The sequence below is a fragment of the Canis lupus genome, chromosome 6 (genome assembly GCF_048164855.1).
Source record: "Canis lupus baileyi chromosome 6, mCanLup2.hap1, whole genome shotgun sequence".
Classification (NCBI taxonomy): Eukaryota; Metazoa; Chordata; class Mammalia; order Carnivora; family Canidae; genus Canis; species Canis lupus.
The window spans coordinates 37023835-37041074 of NC_132843.1; the positions used below are offsets into that span (position 1 = coordinate 37023835).

Here is a 17240-nt window from a genome sequence, read left to right on the forward strand (position 1 = left end):
GTTCAACAGCCATTAAGTGAAGGTCACCGTGAACTAGGTGCTTTGAAGGAAGAGAAAGGTGAATAGAATACAAGCCTTCTGCCGAGAAGTTTACAACGCATACAAGGGACCCACATGAACACGAAATTAAGAGAAGGCATGGCCTCACCGAGAGTTGTTTGTAGTATTCGCTGTCGGGTTGGTAGGTTTGACTGCACGGCTCTCAGCGCTGTCCCAGACAGGCCTAGCCCGAGAATAACTAACGTCTTCCTTGCCACAGTGATTACATCAGAGCTGAACTGTAAATCCAACTACCGCAGGGCATTTCCAGGCTTTGCCAATTAGATCAAGTGTGGGCCAATTTATTCAGTGATTAGAGGTGAGGAGACTTTCTAGCTTGTGGAGGTCTACAACCATTTTGCTACAATGAGGGGCCAGCCTGAGCACCAATCCATCTCATGGGCAAGAAGCACCCAAAAAAATCAGAATTAACTTTGACAACCCCCCTCCCCCACCCCTGCCTCTTACTAGTTTTCTTAAGCTAGTGCCTTTCTGTTACTGTTTCAGATTGCTTTATTTTTTTTTTTAAGATTTTATTTATTCATGAGAGACAGGCAGGCAGAGACACAGGCAGAGGGAAAAGCAGGCTCCATGCAGGGAGCCTGATGTGGGACTCAATCCTGGGTCTCCAGGATCATGCTCTAGGACCGAAGGCAGGCACTAAACCACTGAGCCACCCAGGGATCCCCGTGTTTCAGATAGTTTTAGATAGTGTTTTCTGTTAGTAGCATCTGAAATAGAATGCTACTTGTCTCCCTAGACCAGATTACTAATTTGGCATCTTTTCTAAACTATACTAATACTCATTCAGTATTTGTTTTAAGGAAAGCCTGAGTGGTAAAGACTAGATGGGTGGCCTGTCTCTTTACTGTCACAAACAGTTCAGCTCTGGTCTAAATTTGTATATCCTACTCACAAGAAAGATATCTCTGCACTTACTTGAATCTAACTTCCTTGTAATGTGACATGCAATGTTCCTGGAGCAGAACTGGGGAGGAGGAAGGTGTGAAAATCTCACCACCACGTTAGGCCACATACCAAAGTACCACTTCCAGTCACACACAGAACTATTCCCCTTGAGGAATTCCGTTAAATACAACTTTCTCCTCATTACATTTTCCTTTTTTTTTTTTTAAGATTTTATTTTTAAGTAATCTCTGCACCCAGTGTGGGGCTCGAGTTTACAACGCCAAGATCAAGAGTCACACATTCCACAGACAGACAGCCAGGCATCCCTCCTCATTACATTTTCAGTGATAAAATGTGTCAACACTTTTTATGGGTTGAGGTTCTAGACAATTACCCAACTGGTCCACCCCCTTAACCTAGCTCCAATTAAAAAACATCAGTATTGGGACGCCTGTGTCGCTCAGTGGTTGAGCGTGTCTGCCTTCAGCTCAGGGCATGATCCTGGAGTCCCAGGATGACTTCCGCATCAGGCTACTTGCACAGAGCCCGCTTCTCCCTCTGCCTGTGTCTTTGCCTCTCTCTCTGTCTCTCATGAATAAATAAATAAAATCTTTAAGAACAAATCAGTATTGTAATTAAAGTGTCCTAAGATTATACTACATGAAGTCAAAAGTCTCAGGAGTAGTTTTTCCACCTATTAGCTGTGTGACTTTAGCAAAGTCACAACCTCATTTTCTAATCTATAAAATGAACAATTATTCCTAAACTCAGAATGTTGAAGGATTAAATGAGATAAAGTATGTAACTTCACTTTATGAACTTAAAAATTGATAGATGAGGGATCCCTGGGTGGCACAGCGGTTTAGCACCTGCCTTTGGCCCAGGGCGCGATCCTGGAGGCCCCGGGATCGAATCCCACATCGGGCTCCCGGTGCATGGAGCCTGCTTCTCCCTCTGCCTGTGTCTCTGCCTCTCTCTCTCTCTCTCTCTCTCTGTGTGACTATCGTAAATAAATAAAAAATTAAAAAAAATTGATAGATGATAAATTTTTTGTATCTAAAGAGCTGATAAACATATCCAAAAAAATATTAAGAGATGATCATATATCCATATGCTATATCCTAGTATCTTTAGAAAAGACTCAATGTAGTTAGACCATGCATGAAATTTTGAATTCAGTTCTAAGCACCTCTTATTAATCCTTTTTCTTCCCATCTCTGAACCCGTCAATCTTCCCTGATCTCAACATCTCTCTTCCACTAATTTCTTCTCTCCATATAATCATTTTCAAGCCTCCTATAATTCCAAGTCACATTTCTTCCTTTGCCAAGCATACATCTATTTTAATCATATTTCTTCACTCCTTTACAGTTTTCTGATAGTGTTTGACCTTAATCTTTACTGAAACTAATATCAAGGAAACCGAACAATGAATTTATCTTTTAATTTTATATACACAACTTTTTATTCTGAAATTTTTAAACACCAAGAAAAGTTGAAAGCATAATACGATGAACACCTGTATATTCCAACGAGATTCAACAATTATAGATATTTGAACAATAATTTTTATTAAGGTATAATTTACATACAATGAACTCATGTCTTAAACTCTTCAGTTAGTTTTGAAAAATGCGTATTAAGTTACAGAACACTACCATTACCCCAAAATGTTCCAAGTTCTTTCTTGCCCCATCCCAGTCAAGGTTCCCAAAAGAAGCAATCAATGATCTGATGTCTAATACTATATATAGAGAGAACTAAAAAATGAAAGAACATTCGCTACTTATTTTTAAGTGCTATAATATCTTTGACGCCAAAACCAAAAAAAAAAAAAAAAAGTTTTCCCATCTAACTTGTAAATACATCTTACTCTAGTAATACAAGGATGGTTTCACACAGCATATATATTAAACAACTTGGTAATTTGATCCAACTCACCACCTGAAAACAACCTAAAAATCTGGGTTTAGGGATACCTGGGTGGCGCAGCAGTTTGGCGCCTGCCTTTGGCCCAGGGCACAATCCTGGAGTCCCGGGATCGAGTCCCACGTCGGTCTCCCGGCATGGGGCCTGCTTCTCCCTCCTCCTGTGTCTCTGCCTCTTTCTCTCTCTGTGTCTATCATGAATAAATAAATAAAATCTTTAAAAAAAAAAATCTGGGTTTAGGGGCAGCCCGGGGGCTCAGCGGTTTAGTGCCACCTTCAGCCCAGGGCCCAATCCTGAAGACCTGGGATCGCGTCCTGCGTCGGGCTCCCTGAGTGAAGCCTGCTTCTCCCTCTGCCTGTGTCTCTGCCTCCCGCTCTCTCTGTGGGTCACTCATGAATAAATAAATTCTTTTTTAAAAAATCTGGGTTTAGAAAAACAGAACCAAATGCCTAATATAAGGAATTATCCAACTAAAATCTTAGAAAGAAGTAATCCAGACAGTTAAACCAAACATTTGTCCTGAAGGCATTTGACAATCCAAAGTAAAATCTATAATATGAGCTCTGACTTTTGCAGGATTGTTGAGCAAGAGAGAAATAAATCTAAATCTAGTGCCACAGAAGATGGAAAGTCTAATAAATACCCTTCATCTTTAATAAAAGATTCCAGAGGGTAAAGATGTAAATCAGCACTTCGAAAGGTTGCAATTAGGTTTAACAGTAATCAGAAAATCTCAAGCTTTGTATACTAAATAAACAGGTCCTGTAGAGGCACTCTGCAGACACTGGGCAGAAACAATTAAGTCCTCTCCAAATGATATCATGATCCCAAACCTCAAATCACCCTGCACAGATAATTTTCCAAATAAAAGGACCAGCACACAGTAAAAAATCAGAATAAGACTGAAATCAAAGCACACTTACACTAAAAAATAAAAAGTTTGATAAGAAGAATCTAACAGAAACTCTATTCCAGAATTGAGACGTTTAAGAACTCAATGCAGGGATGCCTAGGTGGCTCAGTGGTTGAGAGTCTGCCTTTGGCTCAGGGCATGATCCTGGAGTCCCAGGATCAAGTCCCACATTGGGCTTCTTGCATGAAGCCTGTTTCTCCTATCTCTGCCTTTCTGTGTCTCTCATGAATAAATAAAATCTTTAAAGTAAAGAAAGAACTCAGTGCATAAGTTTAATAGTATACACACTTTAAGAGAAAATAACCAGAATGTATATCAAAAGGCTATTTATTTTTTTAAAGATTTATTTCTTTATAAGAGAGAGTGAGTTGGTGGGGAGCAGAGGGAGACAGTCCTCAAGCAGACTCCACACACATACACCAAGCATGGAGCCTGACATGGGGCTGCATCCCCACGACCCATGAAATCACAACCTGAGCTGAAACCAAGAGTCAGACACTCAACCAACTGAGCTACACAGGCACCCTAGAAGACTATTCAGAATGAAGCACAGAGAAAACAAAACAAAAAAATGGAAAATGCATAAGAAAATAATGGAGGCCTAGAAGATGATGTTGAAAAGGTCTAACAAATGTTTAATTGGAGTCCTCAAAGAACAAGAAAGCCAGAATGAGACAGAAGAATTATGTGAAGAGATAAAAATCTGAGATGTTCTAAACTGATGAAAAAAAACTCAGTGAAAGGGTAACAAAACCCTTTGCCATCCTGCCTGAGAACTTGACCTTCAGGTAATTTTCTAGCTTTGTTCACTGGGAGGGTAACAGAGGGTTACAATTTTTTAAAAAATGACCTGTGACTAGTAAATTGCCTCTGATTCAGGAGGAACTATAAATGAACTAACTATAAATACATGATGAGGAGGCCATAATTGGGTCTTTCCTGAGGGAGTTCAATTCACCAGTAAAATATAGCAGTTTTAAGTTTGTATGCAACTGATGGCATGACCTTCATGTGTTATACAAAACTACAATGAAAAATAGAATTAATCTGTAAGTATAGTGAAGCATTTTACTATATCTATCTTCATAATTGATAAAAAAGACAAAGAAAAAAATCATTAAAGTTATAGATTTTTGTTATGACATAATTAGCAAACTTGACCAAGTGAATTATAATGTGCAGAAAATGCATTATTTCAAGCACATATGGAATATTTACAAAAATTAAACATATTCTGACAATAGAGCAAGTCTCAACAATTTTTAAAATTGTGGTAAAATGCACATAAAATTTTCCATCTTAGCCCTTACACATCTTAGCCCTGTACACTTGTACAGCTCACTGCCATTAAGAATACTGATACTGGGTAGCCCTGATGGCGCAGCGGTTTAGCACTGCCTGCAGCCTGGGGTGTAATCCTGGAGACCCGGGATGGGGTCCCACGTTGGGCTTCCTGTATGGAGCCTGCTTCTCCCTCTGCCTGTGTCTCTGCCTCTCTCTCTCTGTGTGTCTCTATGAATAAATAAACAAAATTAAAAAAAAAAAAAAGAATACTGATACTATGGGCACCTGGGTGGTTAAGTGGTTGAGCATCTGCCTTTAGTTGAGGGAGTGATCCTGATCCGGGGATCGAGTCCCTGCGAGGAGCCTATTTAGGCCACATACCAAAGTAGTATCTCCAGCCACACACAGAACTATTCCCCCTGAGGAGCCTGTTTCTCCCTCTGCCTGTGTCTCTGCCTTTCTCTCTGCATCTCTCGTGAATAAATAAATAAAATCTTAAAAAAAAAAAAAAAGATTAGTCATACTTGGGGTGTCTGGGTGGCTCAGTCAGTCAAGGCATCTAACTGGCTGAGGTCATGATCTCAGGGTCTTGGGATCTGGCTGAGCGGGAAATCATTTTGTCCCTTTCCCTCTCCCTCTACCCCTCCCTTTGTGTATGCCCTCTCTGTCTCCCTGTCTATCTCAAATAAATAAATGAAATCTTAAAAAAAAAAAAAAAAAAAGAGCATAGTCATATTGGGGGCACCTGGGTGGCTCAGTCAGTTAAGTGGCTGACTCTTGATCTCAGCTCAGGTCTTGACCCCAGGGTCATGAGTTCAAGGTCCACATTGGCCTCCACTGTGGGTGTGGAGCCTACTTAAACAAAAAAAAGTTAGAGTAGTCACACTGTTGCACAACCATGTCACCATCCATCTCCAGAACTCTTTTTATCTTCCCAAACTGAAACTGTACTCATTTAAAAATAACTCCCTATTCTGCTCTGCCTCTAGCCCCTGGCAACCACCATTCCGCTTTTCCTATGACTACTCTCAGTATCTTACATAAGTGGAATTATACAGCATTTCTGTTTGTGACTGGCTTATTTCCCTTAAAATAGTGTCTTCAGAGTTATATCCCTGTTATAGCATACATCAGAATTTTCTTCCTTTTTAAGGCTGAATAATATTCCTCTGTGTGTATATACAATATTTTGTTTATCTATTTATCTGTCAATAAACATTTAGGTTTATCTCAGTCAGTTTGGGCTACCGAAACAAAATATCACACACTGGGTAGCTTGAACAACTTTTTTTTTTTTTTTTTTAATCACAGTTCTGAAGGCTGGGAAGTCCAAGATCAAGGTGCCAGAAGATTTGGAATCTGATAAGGGCCCCCTTCCTGGTTTGCAGATAGCTCCCTTCTTGCTATATTCTTACATAATGGAAAGACAGAGCTCTGGTGTTGTCATCTTCTTATAAGGACATTAATTCCATCATAGGGCCTCCACCCTCCACCCTTATCTAAACCCGAATACCATTACATTGGGAATTAGACCTTTAGCAGGTGGATATCGGGGAGTTGAGGAGAGCACAGACATTCTGTCCATAGCAGGTTGCTTCTACCTTTTGACTATGGTGAATAATGCTGCTATGAACATGGGTATAGAGATACCTCTTTGAGACCCTACTTTCAATTTTTTTTTTTTTTTTTTTTTTTTTTAGTATCTACTCAGAAGTGGAATTGCTGGAGCACATGGTAATTCTGCTTTTTTGTTTTAAGGAACTGCCATACCATTTTCAAAAGTGGCTGCACCATTTTACATTCCTACCAGCAATGCACAAGGGTTCCAAATTCTTCACATCCACATTAATACTTGTTATTTTCTGTTTTTCAAAAGTTGCCATTTTAATAGGAGAAAGCTGGTGTTTCATCATTTTGATTTGCATTTCCCTAATGATTATTAATGTTGAAAATCTTTTCATATGTTTATTGGCCACATGTCTATCTTCTTTGAAGAAATGTCTACTGAAATCCTTTACCAATTTTTAAAATCAGATTGTTTTCTTGTTGTTGTTGAGTTTCACTAAATTTAAAAGGATTGAAATCATACAGATTATGATCTGTGCACAATTAAGGTAGAAATCAGTAAGAGATAACTAGAAAATCACCATATTTTTGGAAATTAGGAAGTAGCTTTCTAAATAACCTATGAGCCAACGAACAAAAATCACTATGAAAATGCAAAAACTATTTACCTGAATGAAAATACAACATACCAAAATCAGTGAGTTGTACTGAAAACCATAGTTATAGGGAAATTTATAACCTTAAACTTGCATGTTGGAAAAGGGCTGGCAATCAGCGCTTCCTTTCTTTTTTCTCTTTCTTTCTTCCTTTTTCTCTTTCTTTCTTTCTTTCTTTCTTTCTTTCTTTCTTTCTTTCTTTCTTTCTTTCGCCAAAGCACAGTTAGGTGTTCTAAGTCCCTTCTAGTTTATCAACATGCCACAGAAATTTTACCATTTTCTTTGTGACCTGAAAAAGGCTAGGAAGCACTCACCTAGAGAAACTCTTACACCGCATATACATAGTAGGAGGTATATAAAAGGATATTTATTACATCACTGTTTGTAATAGTGAAGCACTGAAAAAAAACTTACCTTGTCCATCAAGAAGAGAGTGTGCTATGTTCCTGAAAAAAGAATGCTATGTGTATAAAATAAGAAAAAAAATTAATAAGCCAGAGTTACACACAACAAATAGGCAAATTCCAAAAACCATGTGAAATGAAAAAATCAAGTTGGAAAAAAGTTAAATACCCTTTCTACAAATTTTTCTGAAATATGAAACAATGGTATAGATTTACAGATATGTACATATGTGATAGAACTTCAAAAACATGCATGTGAATGATGAATACCAAAACCAGGACAGTGGGTACCTCTGAGAAGGGAATGGGATTGTAGGGTATTCTGCAAGATTCCATGATAGTTTTTTTCTTTAAAAAAAAAAAAAAAAACTCAAAAACAAAAAAAACCACTTGAAGCAAAGATGGCACAGTGTTAATATATGACAGATTTGGAGGCACCCGGGTGGCTCAGCGGTTGAGCATCTGCCTTTGGCTTAGCTCATGATCTGGGATCCCGGGATCGACTCCCACATCAGGCTCCACACAGGGAGCCTGCTTCTCCTTCTGCCTATGTCTCTGCCTCTCTCTCTCTCTCTGTGTCTCTCATGAATAAATAAATAAAATCTTGAAAAAAAAAAGATGTGACAGATTTGGAAAGTGGATGTATCAATCTACTTTCCTCTATATTTGTGTGCTTGAAACATTTCAGAATAAAATATGAAATACATCCTAGATCTGATACTTCTTTACAACTTCCCTGCTCCTGCTACCATAAGCCTGAGTGACTGTAGGAGACTCCTGTCTTGTTTAGTTGCTTTCTATCTTGTCCTGCTATGATTATGTGCCACACAACAGCCAGCATGATATTTTATAGATATAAATCTGAGTTCACTGTCCCCTGATGCAAAACCTTTGAGTGGGTTTACAGCACTCTAAAAATAAAAATTACACTCCTTACCACAGTCCACAGGCCCTTGTGTTATCTCCAACACTTGGCTCTTAGTCTTTTTCCACTATCATTATTTGTGCCCCCAAACTTTTACCTTTCTTTTGGAAACTTTCACTAATCAAATGATATTAATTAATCGTTTATGGGTACAATTATTCCTAGAGTCCTCAGCTTCCACTAGAATATAAATTCCATGAAAGTGGGGACTTGGTGCTCTTTTGTAACCCCATTGCTAAGAATATCATTAAGTGTGATGCATTTTTTTTTTGGATGAATGAATAAATGATTTCTTTTTCATTCAAAAAGGAGGGGATTACACTTTAATGGTTATAAAAAAAAAAGGTACAATCAAACAGATGGAGGCTGAAAATTACAGGGTACTCTGTCAATGATAACAAAAGCTGAGACTCATTAAGCATTCATTATGCACCAGGCATTTCCAAGCACTGGGACCGCATCCTTCTTGGGGTGCATGTCAGTCTTGTTCCCCTTTTCATAGGCCCTAAAAAATCTATTTGTGACATGGAAGCCTCCTCCCCAGTCCCAGCTAATTGGATCTGGATCGAACATGGGGTGAGAAAAGCCCATCTGTTAGCCAGGAGGAAGCAATCAGATGCTTTTTCTTGAAAATTGTGCTGAGAGTCGTGCGGGCTCAAAGAGTTTGAAGATGAGTCATGTTAATGGCAGGACATTTTTGAATGAAGGGGACAGCTGTTGAGGTCGCTGAAGCTGCACTGGTATCTGCCCTTTCTGGACCTTGTTGTTCAATGTTTCCTGGGCTTAAAGACACAGTCACCCCTCTGTCCTCCCAGTGACATCCAGTCCCTTCGTTTTTTAAAATGAATGCTGCTAAGTCTCTTTGTTTTGTTGATGATTCATTCTAAAGGCAGTAAACCATCTCTTAATCAAGGACACTTGATTAGGATAGTCTTCCCCATGCGTGGTCTCATTAAATTCTTGTAACATTATGAGAGGGTATTACTCTTCCCATTTTACGGACAAGGAGACAAGGCTTGAACAGGTCCAAAGCCGTCCCTAAAATCACAGAGCAGTGAAAATTGCAATCCTGGTGTGACTCTGGAGAGGAGCCAGAGCCGCTCCATGTTTCTGCAGGAAAGGCAGCACTGTGCTGAGATGAGGTTAGGAAACGACAGCCAACATTTTAATACCCTGTAGGGTGCTGTACAAAATGACACTGATAAAAATGATGGGGCAAACCCCAGATTTCTTTTTTAAGATTTTATTTTTTGATGAGAAACACAAAGAGAGGCAGAGACAGAGAGGCAGAGGGAGAAGTAGGCTCCTCGTGGGGAGCCTGATGTGGGACTCGATCCCAGGACCCTGGGATCATACCCTAAGGGCAGATGCTCAACTACTGAGGCACCTAGGGGCCCCAAAGCCCAGATTTCATTCTGCTCTTGGAGAAGATCCAGAAAAAGTGTTATTCTCACTTTTCCACAATCGTTGGCAGAGAGAGATTTATATCAATGCAGAATGGCTATATGATTAAAACGTTTTCTCTTTCTGTTGACAGAGTTGACAGTTTTTAAAGAATGGCAGGATTCTTTCTTTAGCAACATAAAAAACAGACTTTTAACAATATGTGTTCGGAGATGACTTAGAGTTGACTATCACAGGGTTTGCAATGAGGCAGGGATATTTCTTGTCATTCCTGATAACTCCCCCTCATTCTCTCATGCCTTGAGGAGCCCTACTAAAGGGGGTGTGACACAGTGAGGTTGTGAATACAGAAATCCAAGGTGTTTACTCAGGGAAGGGCTAGGGGAGAGAAAGGCACCGGGATTGATGGATTAAAGTCTGATTTGAAGAGAAAAATCAATCAATCAAAGCTTATGATTTAAAAACTGTCAGAATTCACTTTGTAGAACATCCTCGCTGTGAGAGAAAAAGAAAGTGGAATAATTTGTTTTCTCCAACTGAAGTTAAACTGTATTTTCAATGCTTCAGAAAAGAATATGCCCTGAAAAAAAAGTGATAAGCTGGAGCTCTATCTTATATACATCAAATGACCCAACTTGGAAGCATCATTAATGTGTGCTTCAGACACAATATTGTTACTTTGGTAGTTATTTAAACTGTTTAAATCTCAAGCATAAAAATTTTTAATATGTTTTATAAAAGAAGGGGAAAATATATTTTTCTTAGAAAAAGGAGAGGGTGCTTGGGTGGCTCAGTCAGTTAGGCATCTGCTTTGCTTCTCCCTCTTGCTCTGCCCCTCCCCCTGCTTGTTCCCTCTCTCTCATGGTCTTTCTTTCAAATAAGTCAATAAAAATTTTTTTTAAAAAAAGGAAAATTTGCATTCATTTCTATTTTTCCTGATTAAGCAAACTCTATGTTCAACGTGGGGCTTGAACTCACCACCCTGAGATTGACAGTCGCTCTGCCAACTGAGCCACCCAGCCACCCCTGAGTTTCTTAAAGGGAAAACTTATGCATGTGCCTTTGCTTTTTCTTTTTAAAGCAGTGTATTTAATTAAAACTAACATTAAGGGGTGCCTGGGTGGCTTAGTCGGTTAAGTGTCTGACTTTTGGTTTCCGCTCAGGTCATGATCTTAGGGCCATAGGATTGAGCCCCACATCAGGCTCTGCTCAGTGCAGAGTCTACTTGGGATTCTCTCTCTGCCTCTGTCCCTCCTGCTCGTGCTTGCTCTCTCTCTCTCAAATAAATAAATAAATAAATAAATAAATAAATAAATAAAATAAAAATCTTTTTAAAAACCTAATTTTAAAACATGGTGAGATAAGACTGGGGAGAGATATACATGTCCAGATCCAAGTTTGGATGATCTGGGACACCACACAGGATTTTGGAGGTAGTCGTGTGGTAAGATCTCTGTTCTAGAAAACTAACTCTAGGAGTAACTCTGTGGCCAGATGATCTCCAAAGACCTTACCTGAGACTATGCCCTCTCATTATAGTACCTGTTTCATTATTCTTCATCTGGACTGCTTCCAAAGCTTCCTTCCTGACCTCCCAACTCCTGGCAGTCACCTTTTCAAAGTCGCCTTAATTTCTGAAGAATATTTTCACTGGATAGAGAATTCTAAGTTAACAGCATATGTTTTTCTTTCAGGACATACGAGATTTTTTTTAAAAGATTTTATTCATTTATTCATGAGAGACAGAGACAGAGAGAGGCAGAGACACAGGCAGAGGGAGAAGCAGGCTCCATGCAGGGAGCCTGATGTGGGACCCGATCCTGAATCTCCAGGATCACGCCCTGGGCTAACGGCAGCGCTAAACCACTGAGCCACCTGGGCTGCCCTCTATTTCTATAATCAACTGGATTCTCAGATTGTTTCAATGTCTTGGCTATTATCAATAATGCTGCAACGAATTTAAGGATACAGATACCTGTTCAAGATGGTGATTTCATTTCCTTTGGATATATACCCAGAAGTGCAACTGATAGATTAAATGGTAATTCTATTTTTAATTTTTTGGAGGCGTCTCCATACCATTTTCCATAGTGGCTGTACCAATTTATATTGCTACCAACAGTACATAAGAGTTCCTCTTCTTCATATCTTTGCCTGCCTTTTTAAAAATTTGTCTTCATAATAATAGTCATTCTAACAGGTGCTTTTGACTTGAATTTTCCTGATGATTAGAGGTGTTGAGCACCTTTTTGTGTATTTGTTATTCACTATATGCCTTCCATTTTTTTATTGGATTGTTTGGGAGTTATTTTGCTATGGAGTTTGTAAGTTTCTTATATATTTTGGATATTAACCTCTCAGAAAGGTTGCTTGCAAATATTTTTCTTCCATTCCATAGGTTGTCTTTCCGTTTTGTTGACAATTTCTTTTGTTGTGAAGAATCTTTCCAGATTGATGTAGTCTAACCTGTTGATTTTTGTTTTTGTTGCTTGTGCTTTGGTGTCATATCCAAAGAAATCATTGCCAAGGCCTATGTTAAGGAGCTTTTCCCTATGTTTCCTTCTAGGAGTTTTATAGTTTCAGGTCTTATATTTAGGTTTTAATCCATTTCAAGTTAATTTTTGTGAATAGTGTAAGATGGGGGTGCACAACTTCATTCTTGTGCATGTGAATATCTAGTTTTCCCAACACCATTTACTGAAGAGACTGTCTTTCCCCCATTGAGTATTCTTGGCTCACTTGTCAAATATTAGTCAATCAAAACAAATTTCTTAATGTGAGTCTTGGTTAGAAAAGTTTGAAAGCCAGTGGTCATGTGAATGAGATTCTTTAGAAAAAATTACATTAAATTTGGAAATAACACAAAACAGTATAGCATGACCTCCCAACATCACACTAGAACAATGCTTAGGAGGTCCAATCTCTATCCAATAGGACTTTCTGTGATGATAGAAATGTTCTATACGTGTGTTATTCAATTTTTCAGCCACTAGCCACATGTGACAGCTAAATACTAGAGACATGGCTAGTGTGACTGAGGGATTAAAAATTTAACTTTATTTAATTTTAATTAAAACTTGAATGTAAATGGACAAACTAGAGGAATGTATCTATGCCCCTGAGAAAAAATTCCAAAGGCTATGGTTGTATTGCTATGTAGAACATTAACCAGTTTTGTATCTAACCCAGCAGTGTCACTCTGTTTTCTTTAAATGCCTGTGAATACCTAGTACCTCAAAATGCTCTTTAAACCACTTTTACCATTTAACTGCCTCCCTCCCTCAAGGACTTAAGGGAAATCTTTGACATATGTTCATTTATACAAAGAAATGCTATGTTTTTAATTTTTTGAAAATCCTGTCAACAAAACAGTGTACTAAGTGCAGTGGGAAATGTATGTAAAAATCAGGAATCATTTTCTCTCTGTTTAAACTCTGGGTGGGGTAAGTGTAGTGATAGGAAAGGCTCCATTGAACTGTCCTAGAAAGTGATTTCCTGGGTGAGTCTTAGAGGCAATACAGGCTTTTATTACGCAAATGAGGTCAGAGTGATTCTCTAAGGAAAATAAACTGCTCAGGAGCAGTTGAGATTCTGTATGCTGGGGATGGGGAAGTGGGGGGTTGCCTGGGTTGGAGTGGGAATGACGGGTGAAACTAGACAGGGAGGGTGGCCTCATGGTATAGTGGAAAAGCACACTGGCTTCAGTAAGGAGACCTAGTTTTGCTTCCTAACTTTATCTTGTTGGTAACTTAGAATTGGCTATTTGGCTCATTGGGCCCATTTTCACAACCATAAATTGGGAGTGTTAGTAACTTTTCCATGGGGTGTTAGGATTAAATTAGCTAACCACATAAATCACATAGTGCGTTGTCTGGTGCTACAGATGTTTTTTTTTTTTAATTTTTATTTATTTATGATAGTCACAGGGAGAGAGAGAGAGAGAGAGGCAGAGACACAGGCAGAGGGAGAAGCAGGCTCCATGCACCAGGACCCCGATGTGGGATTCGATCCCGGGTCTCCAGGATCGCGCCCTAGGCCAAAGGCAGGCACTAAACCGCTGCGCCACCCAGGGATCCCTGCTACAGATGTTTTAATAAATTATAGTTACTATTTCTAATGAGAGAGAGGTCAACAGTTTCAAATGGCGCTACATTTAATTAAGATAAAGGAGTAAAATAACGTATAATTGGCTCTCCTAATTAGGAAGTTATTGAAGACTCTGTAAGAACAGCTTCAAAGGAGGAGGGGCGGAATGTATTGAGAAACCGGTGGGAGGTGAGGGAGTGAAGAAGAGGACAGCCAGTCCTTTCAAAAATCTTGAAGTGAATGGGAGAGAGGTGATTCAACTCAGCAATTTCAAGATGAGAGGTTTCGTGTTCTTGTTTTTAGATTGAGCAAACTGGAATATTTTTGTATCCTAAGGTAGAGAATGGAAGAAGCAGCCTGAAGATAACGAGGAGGGGATGGTTCAGAGTAGGATTAACAGCAGAAACACAAAGACTGTGAAGACACAAAGTAGTTAACACAGAACACGGAGCAGAGGAAAGTGTAAAGTCCATGCCTGTCCGCTTCTAAGGAGCATAGGTCTGAGGTGGAGGGAGTCGAGGAGAAGGGATAGGCTGATGCACACTCTGCACCCCAGAAAGCCTCCGACACCCAAAGTCCACAGCAGATTTTTCCCGTCTAAAAGGACCACTTGCCGACATTTCGAAGTTCTTTCTGCACCTTTGCCTTAATTCAGAGGGAGAAGGGGGCCTAGAAAAGACGGGATGTCAAAGTGTACTCTTGGGCACACAAGCGTTGGGTCACAAAGGCCCGAACAACTGCCGAAACCAAGGGCAGATACTGTGGTACAGAAACTGGGTAACTCGCCCTTTCGAGACAGAACTCAGCGCACCTAGCCAGTTTCAAAGCCCGCCCCAAGCCTTGTCAATCACCCATCCTCCCTCTCTTGATTGGTCAACGCTCCGGACCGACCGTGCTTATTTTAATATTGATTGGCATGAGAAAGAATCCATTTGTGCCCCGCGATTGGCCGAGCTGTTTCGGCTCCAGCCAATCGTGAAAGGGGGCGGGCTGGTTAAGCGTCAGGTTTCCCCAAGCCGCTTCCTCCGGGAGTAGCGGTCCAGCGAGCGACGGGCCCTTTCACCGCAACGGCCCTAACACGGAGGCTGATGGAGCTTTCTTACCAGACCCTCAAGGTCACGCACCAGGCACGGGAAGCGGTAAGGAAAGCAAAATACAAAAAAAGAACTGTACCAGCAGCGCCTCCCTCCTGTGGCGGCGGCCCGGTTTGCTTGTCTCCGGTTGCTATGGCGACAGAGGGATTCCTGCCCCGCCCTCTCCCAGCCGAGTGGCGCAGGCGCAGGGAGGGATCTTATTCCGTAATCCCCACTGGTCCAGTCCGCTGGCTGGGCTCGAGCCTGTGATGGGGATAGGATGGGTCTGGGACCCAGGCGGGGTTGGGGGTGCCTACAGGTTTGAGGAAAGGGACTGCAGTTTGTGATTTAGGGAACGGTGTGGTATTTGTTAGACCCGCTGTCTTGATGGGTGAGCAGGTGTGGTCAAAATGAAGCTTGTTGCAAGGCAGGGCAGCTCTGACCTGGGGGTTGGGACCCTGATTCTCCACTTACCAGGCTACTTACCAAGAACTTAGGTATTTAATTCCCCTCTTGGGCCTCCAGTTCTTGGGCTGTAATCCTCTTCTCACGGAGATTACTTGAACTTTACAGCACATACAGGGGTTTCTGTTGTATCATCTGCTAACTGGCCAGCTGTACTTTCCACAATACTGCACATGAATTGAGGACATACTCAGTGCCAGGCATTGGGGAAATAAAAACAATGCTTTGAGAGGAGGGGGGATAAATACAAGTAAAGTTAAAAAAAATACTGATATCTGGGCCCCCATCTCTGGAGATTCTGATTTACTGATTTTGGGTGGATTCTGTGCATCGACTTCTTTTTTTTTTTTTTTTTTAAGCCCAGCAGTGTGATTACAGTGTATAGCCAAGGTTATGAACCGCTGCCCTAGTGTCTCCCACTCAGAGATAACTAATAATACAGAAGAAGATAGAACCCTCTAGTTGGCCTTACATCCCCCTCTACCTACCAACCACTTTCTATTTCTCTCCAGTTTCTGGAAAGGGTTGGTGTTGCTACTGTCTTATGTCTGGATTGTCCTCAAGCTCATTTCAATCTAACCCAAATTACGTGCATCAGAGCCTTTAGCGTTGGCTTTTAATAAAGCAGATTCCTGGACCTCACCATGACTTACTTACTGAATCAGAAACAATCTGGGATGGAGTCTTGAAAAGTCCATTATAAACACACACACAGGTTTGAAAACCACTGCCCTAAATGGTCCCATACATTTTCATGATATCCAGTGCCATCTATATGCCAACAACCCCTACCCCCTAAACTGATTCTAGAATGGATTTCTTTGCTGGGTCCCAAGACCACATGGTATTCTAGAAGATGGAATACAGAGAGGACAATGAATCAACTGATTACCTGACAAATCTAGTGGGGTATCTCAAGTATCTGCATCTTAATTTGTTCAACAGCTTACTTTTTGCTTCCCTTCTAAAACCTGTACCTGTACCGTTCCCAGTCTTCCTCCACCTAGGAATGTGAAACCACCATCTGCCAGTTGCTCAAATGAGAGTTCTGGGAGTCATCCTTAGATCCTTCCTCCTAGTCCCTTCCTTCTGTCCTCTACATAAGGAAGACATCAGCATTCTTACTGATTCTATTTCTATAATAGGTAATCATCCCTATCTCCACAGCCAAGATTCTGATCCAAGCCTCCATAATCTCTTACATATACCACTGCAATAGTCTCCTAACTATTCTTCCTGTTGGATTTTACCTCCCTCTAGTCCATTCTTCATCCAATGATCTTAAAATTGTGTCACTCCCTGATTGGCATCCTTTTATGGGCTTTTCATTACACTTAGGATAAAACCTCCAAACCATGTAACCTACAGAGCACTGCAATGATGTGGCCCAGCTTCCATGTCTGGTCTCTTCCTTTCCACTTTCTGCTTTGCCTCCTACTGATCCAGGCACATTCTCTTTAATCTTACATGTTTCTGAACTCCACATACTCTGTACAATATAAGTTAGTATTTAATTGTGATTTATTTTTATTTTTTAAGATTTATTCAACAATTTTAGGAGAAGGGCAGAGGGAAGAGAGAGAGAGT

The 17240-nt window shown here is 40.4% G+C and overlaps 2 protein-coding genes across 10 annotated transcripts in view; one reads left to right on the top strand and one right to left on the bottom strand.

Moving 5' to 3' along the window:
• PIAS2 (protein inhibitor of activated STAT 2) overlaps nt 1-16460 on the bottom strand; it is a 146982-nt gene extending 130522 nt beyond the window's left edge. The window contains exons 1-2 of the mRNA XM_072829479.1: nt 16311-16460; nt 15675-15820 (exon numbers count right to left, since the gene is read on the bottom strand). The gene's annotated coding sequence lies outside the window, so the exon portion shown is untranslated. The remainder of the gene's footprint in view (nt 1-15674; nt 15821-16310) is intronic.
• KATNAL2 (katanin catalytic subunit A1 like 2) overlaps nt 1-17240 on the top strand; it is a 115341-nt gene that overhangs the window by 1703 nt on the left and 96398 nt on the right. For 3 of the 9 annotated variants that reach the window (XR_012032592.1, XM_072829492.1, XM_072829494.1), the window contains exon 1: nt 15090-15254. The exons of 1 other annotated variant lie outside the window; for it this stretch is intronic. Coding sequence is in view for 7 of the 8 variants with exons in the window: in XM_072829492.1 (XP_072685593.1) it covers nt 15204-15254 (51 nt within the window). In the remaining variant the exon portion in view is untranslated. Of the gene's footprint in view, nt 1-15086; nt 15255-17240 lie in introns of those variants that run through there. 5 more of the 9 variants (XM_072829491.1, XM_072829488.1, XM_072829487.1 and 2 more) reach the window with 4 other exon arrangements.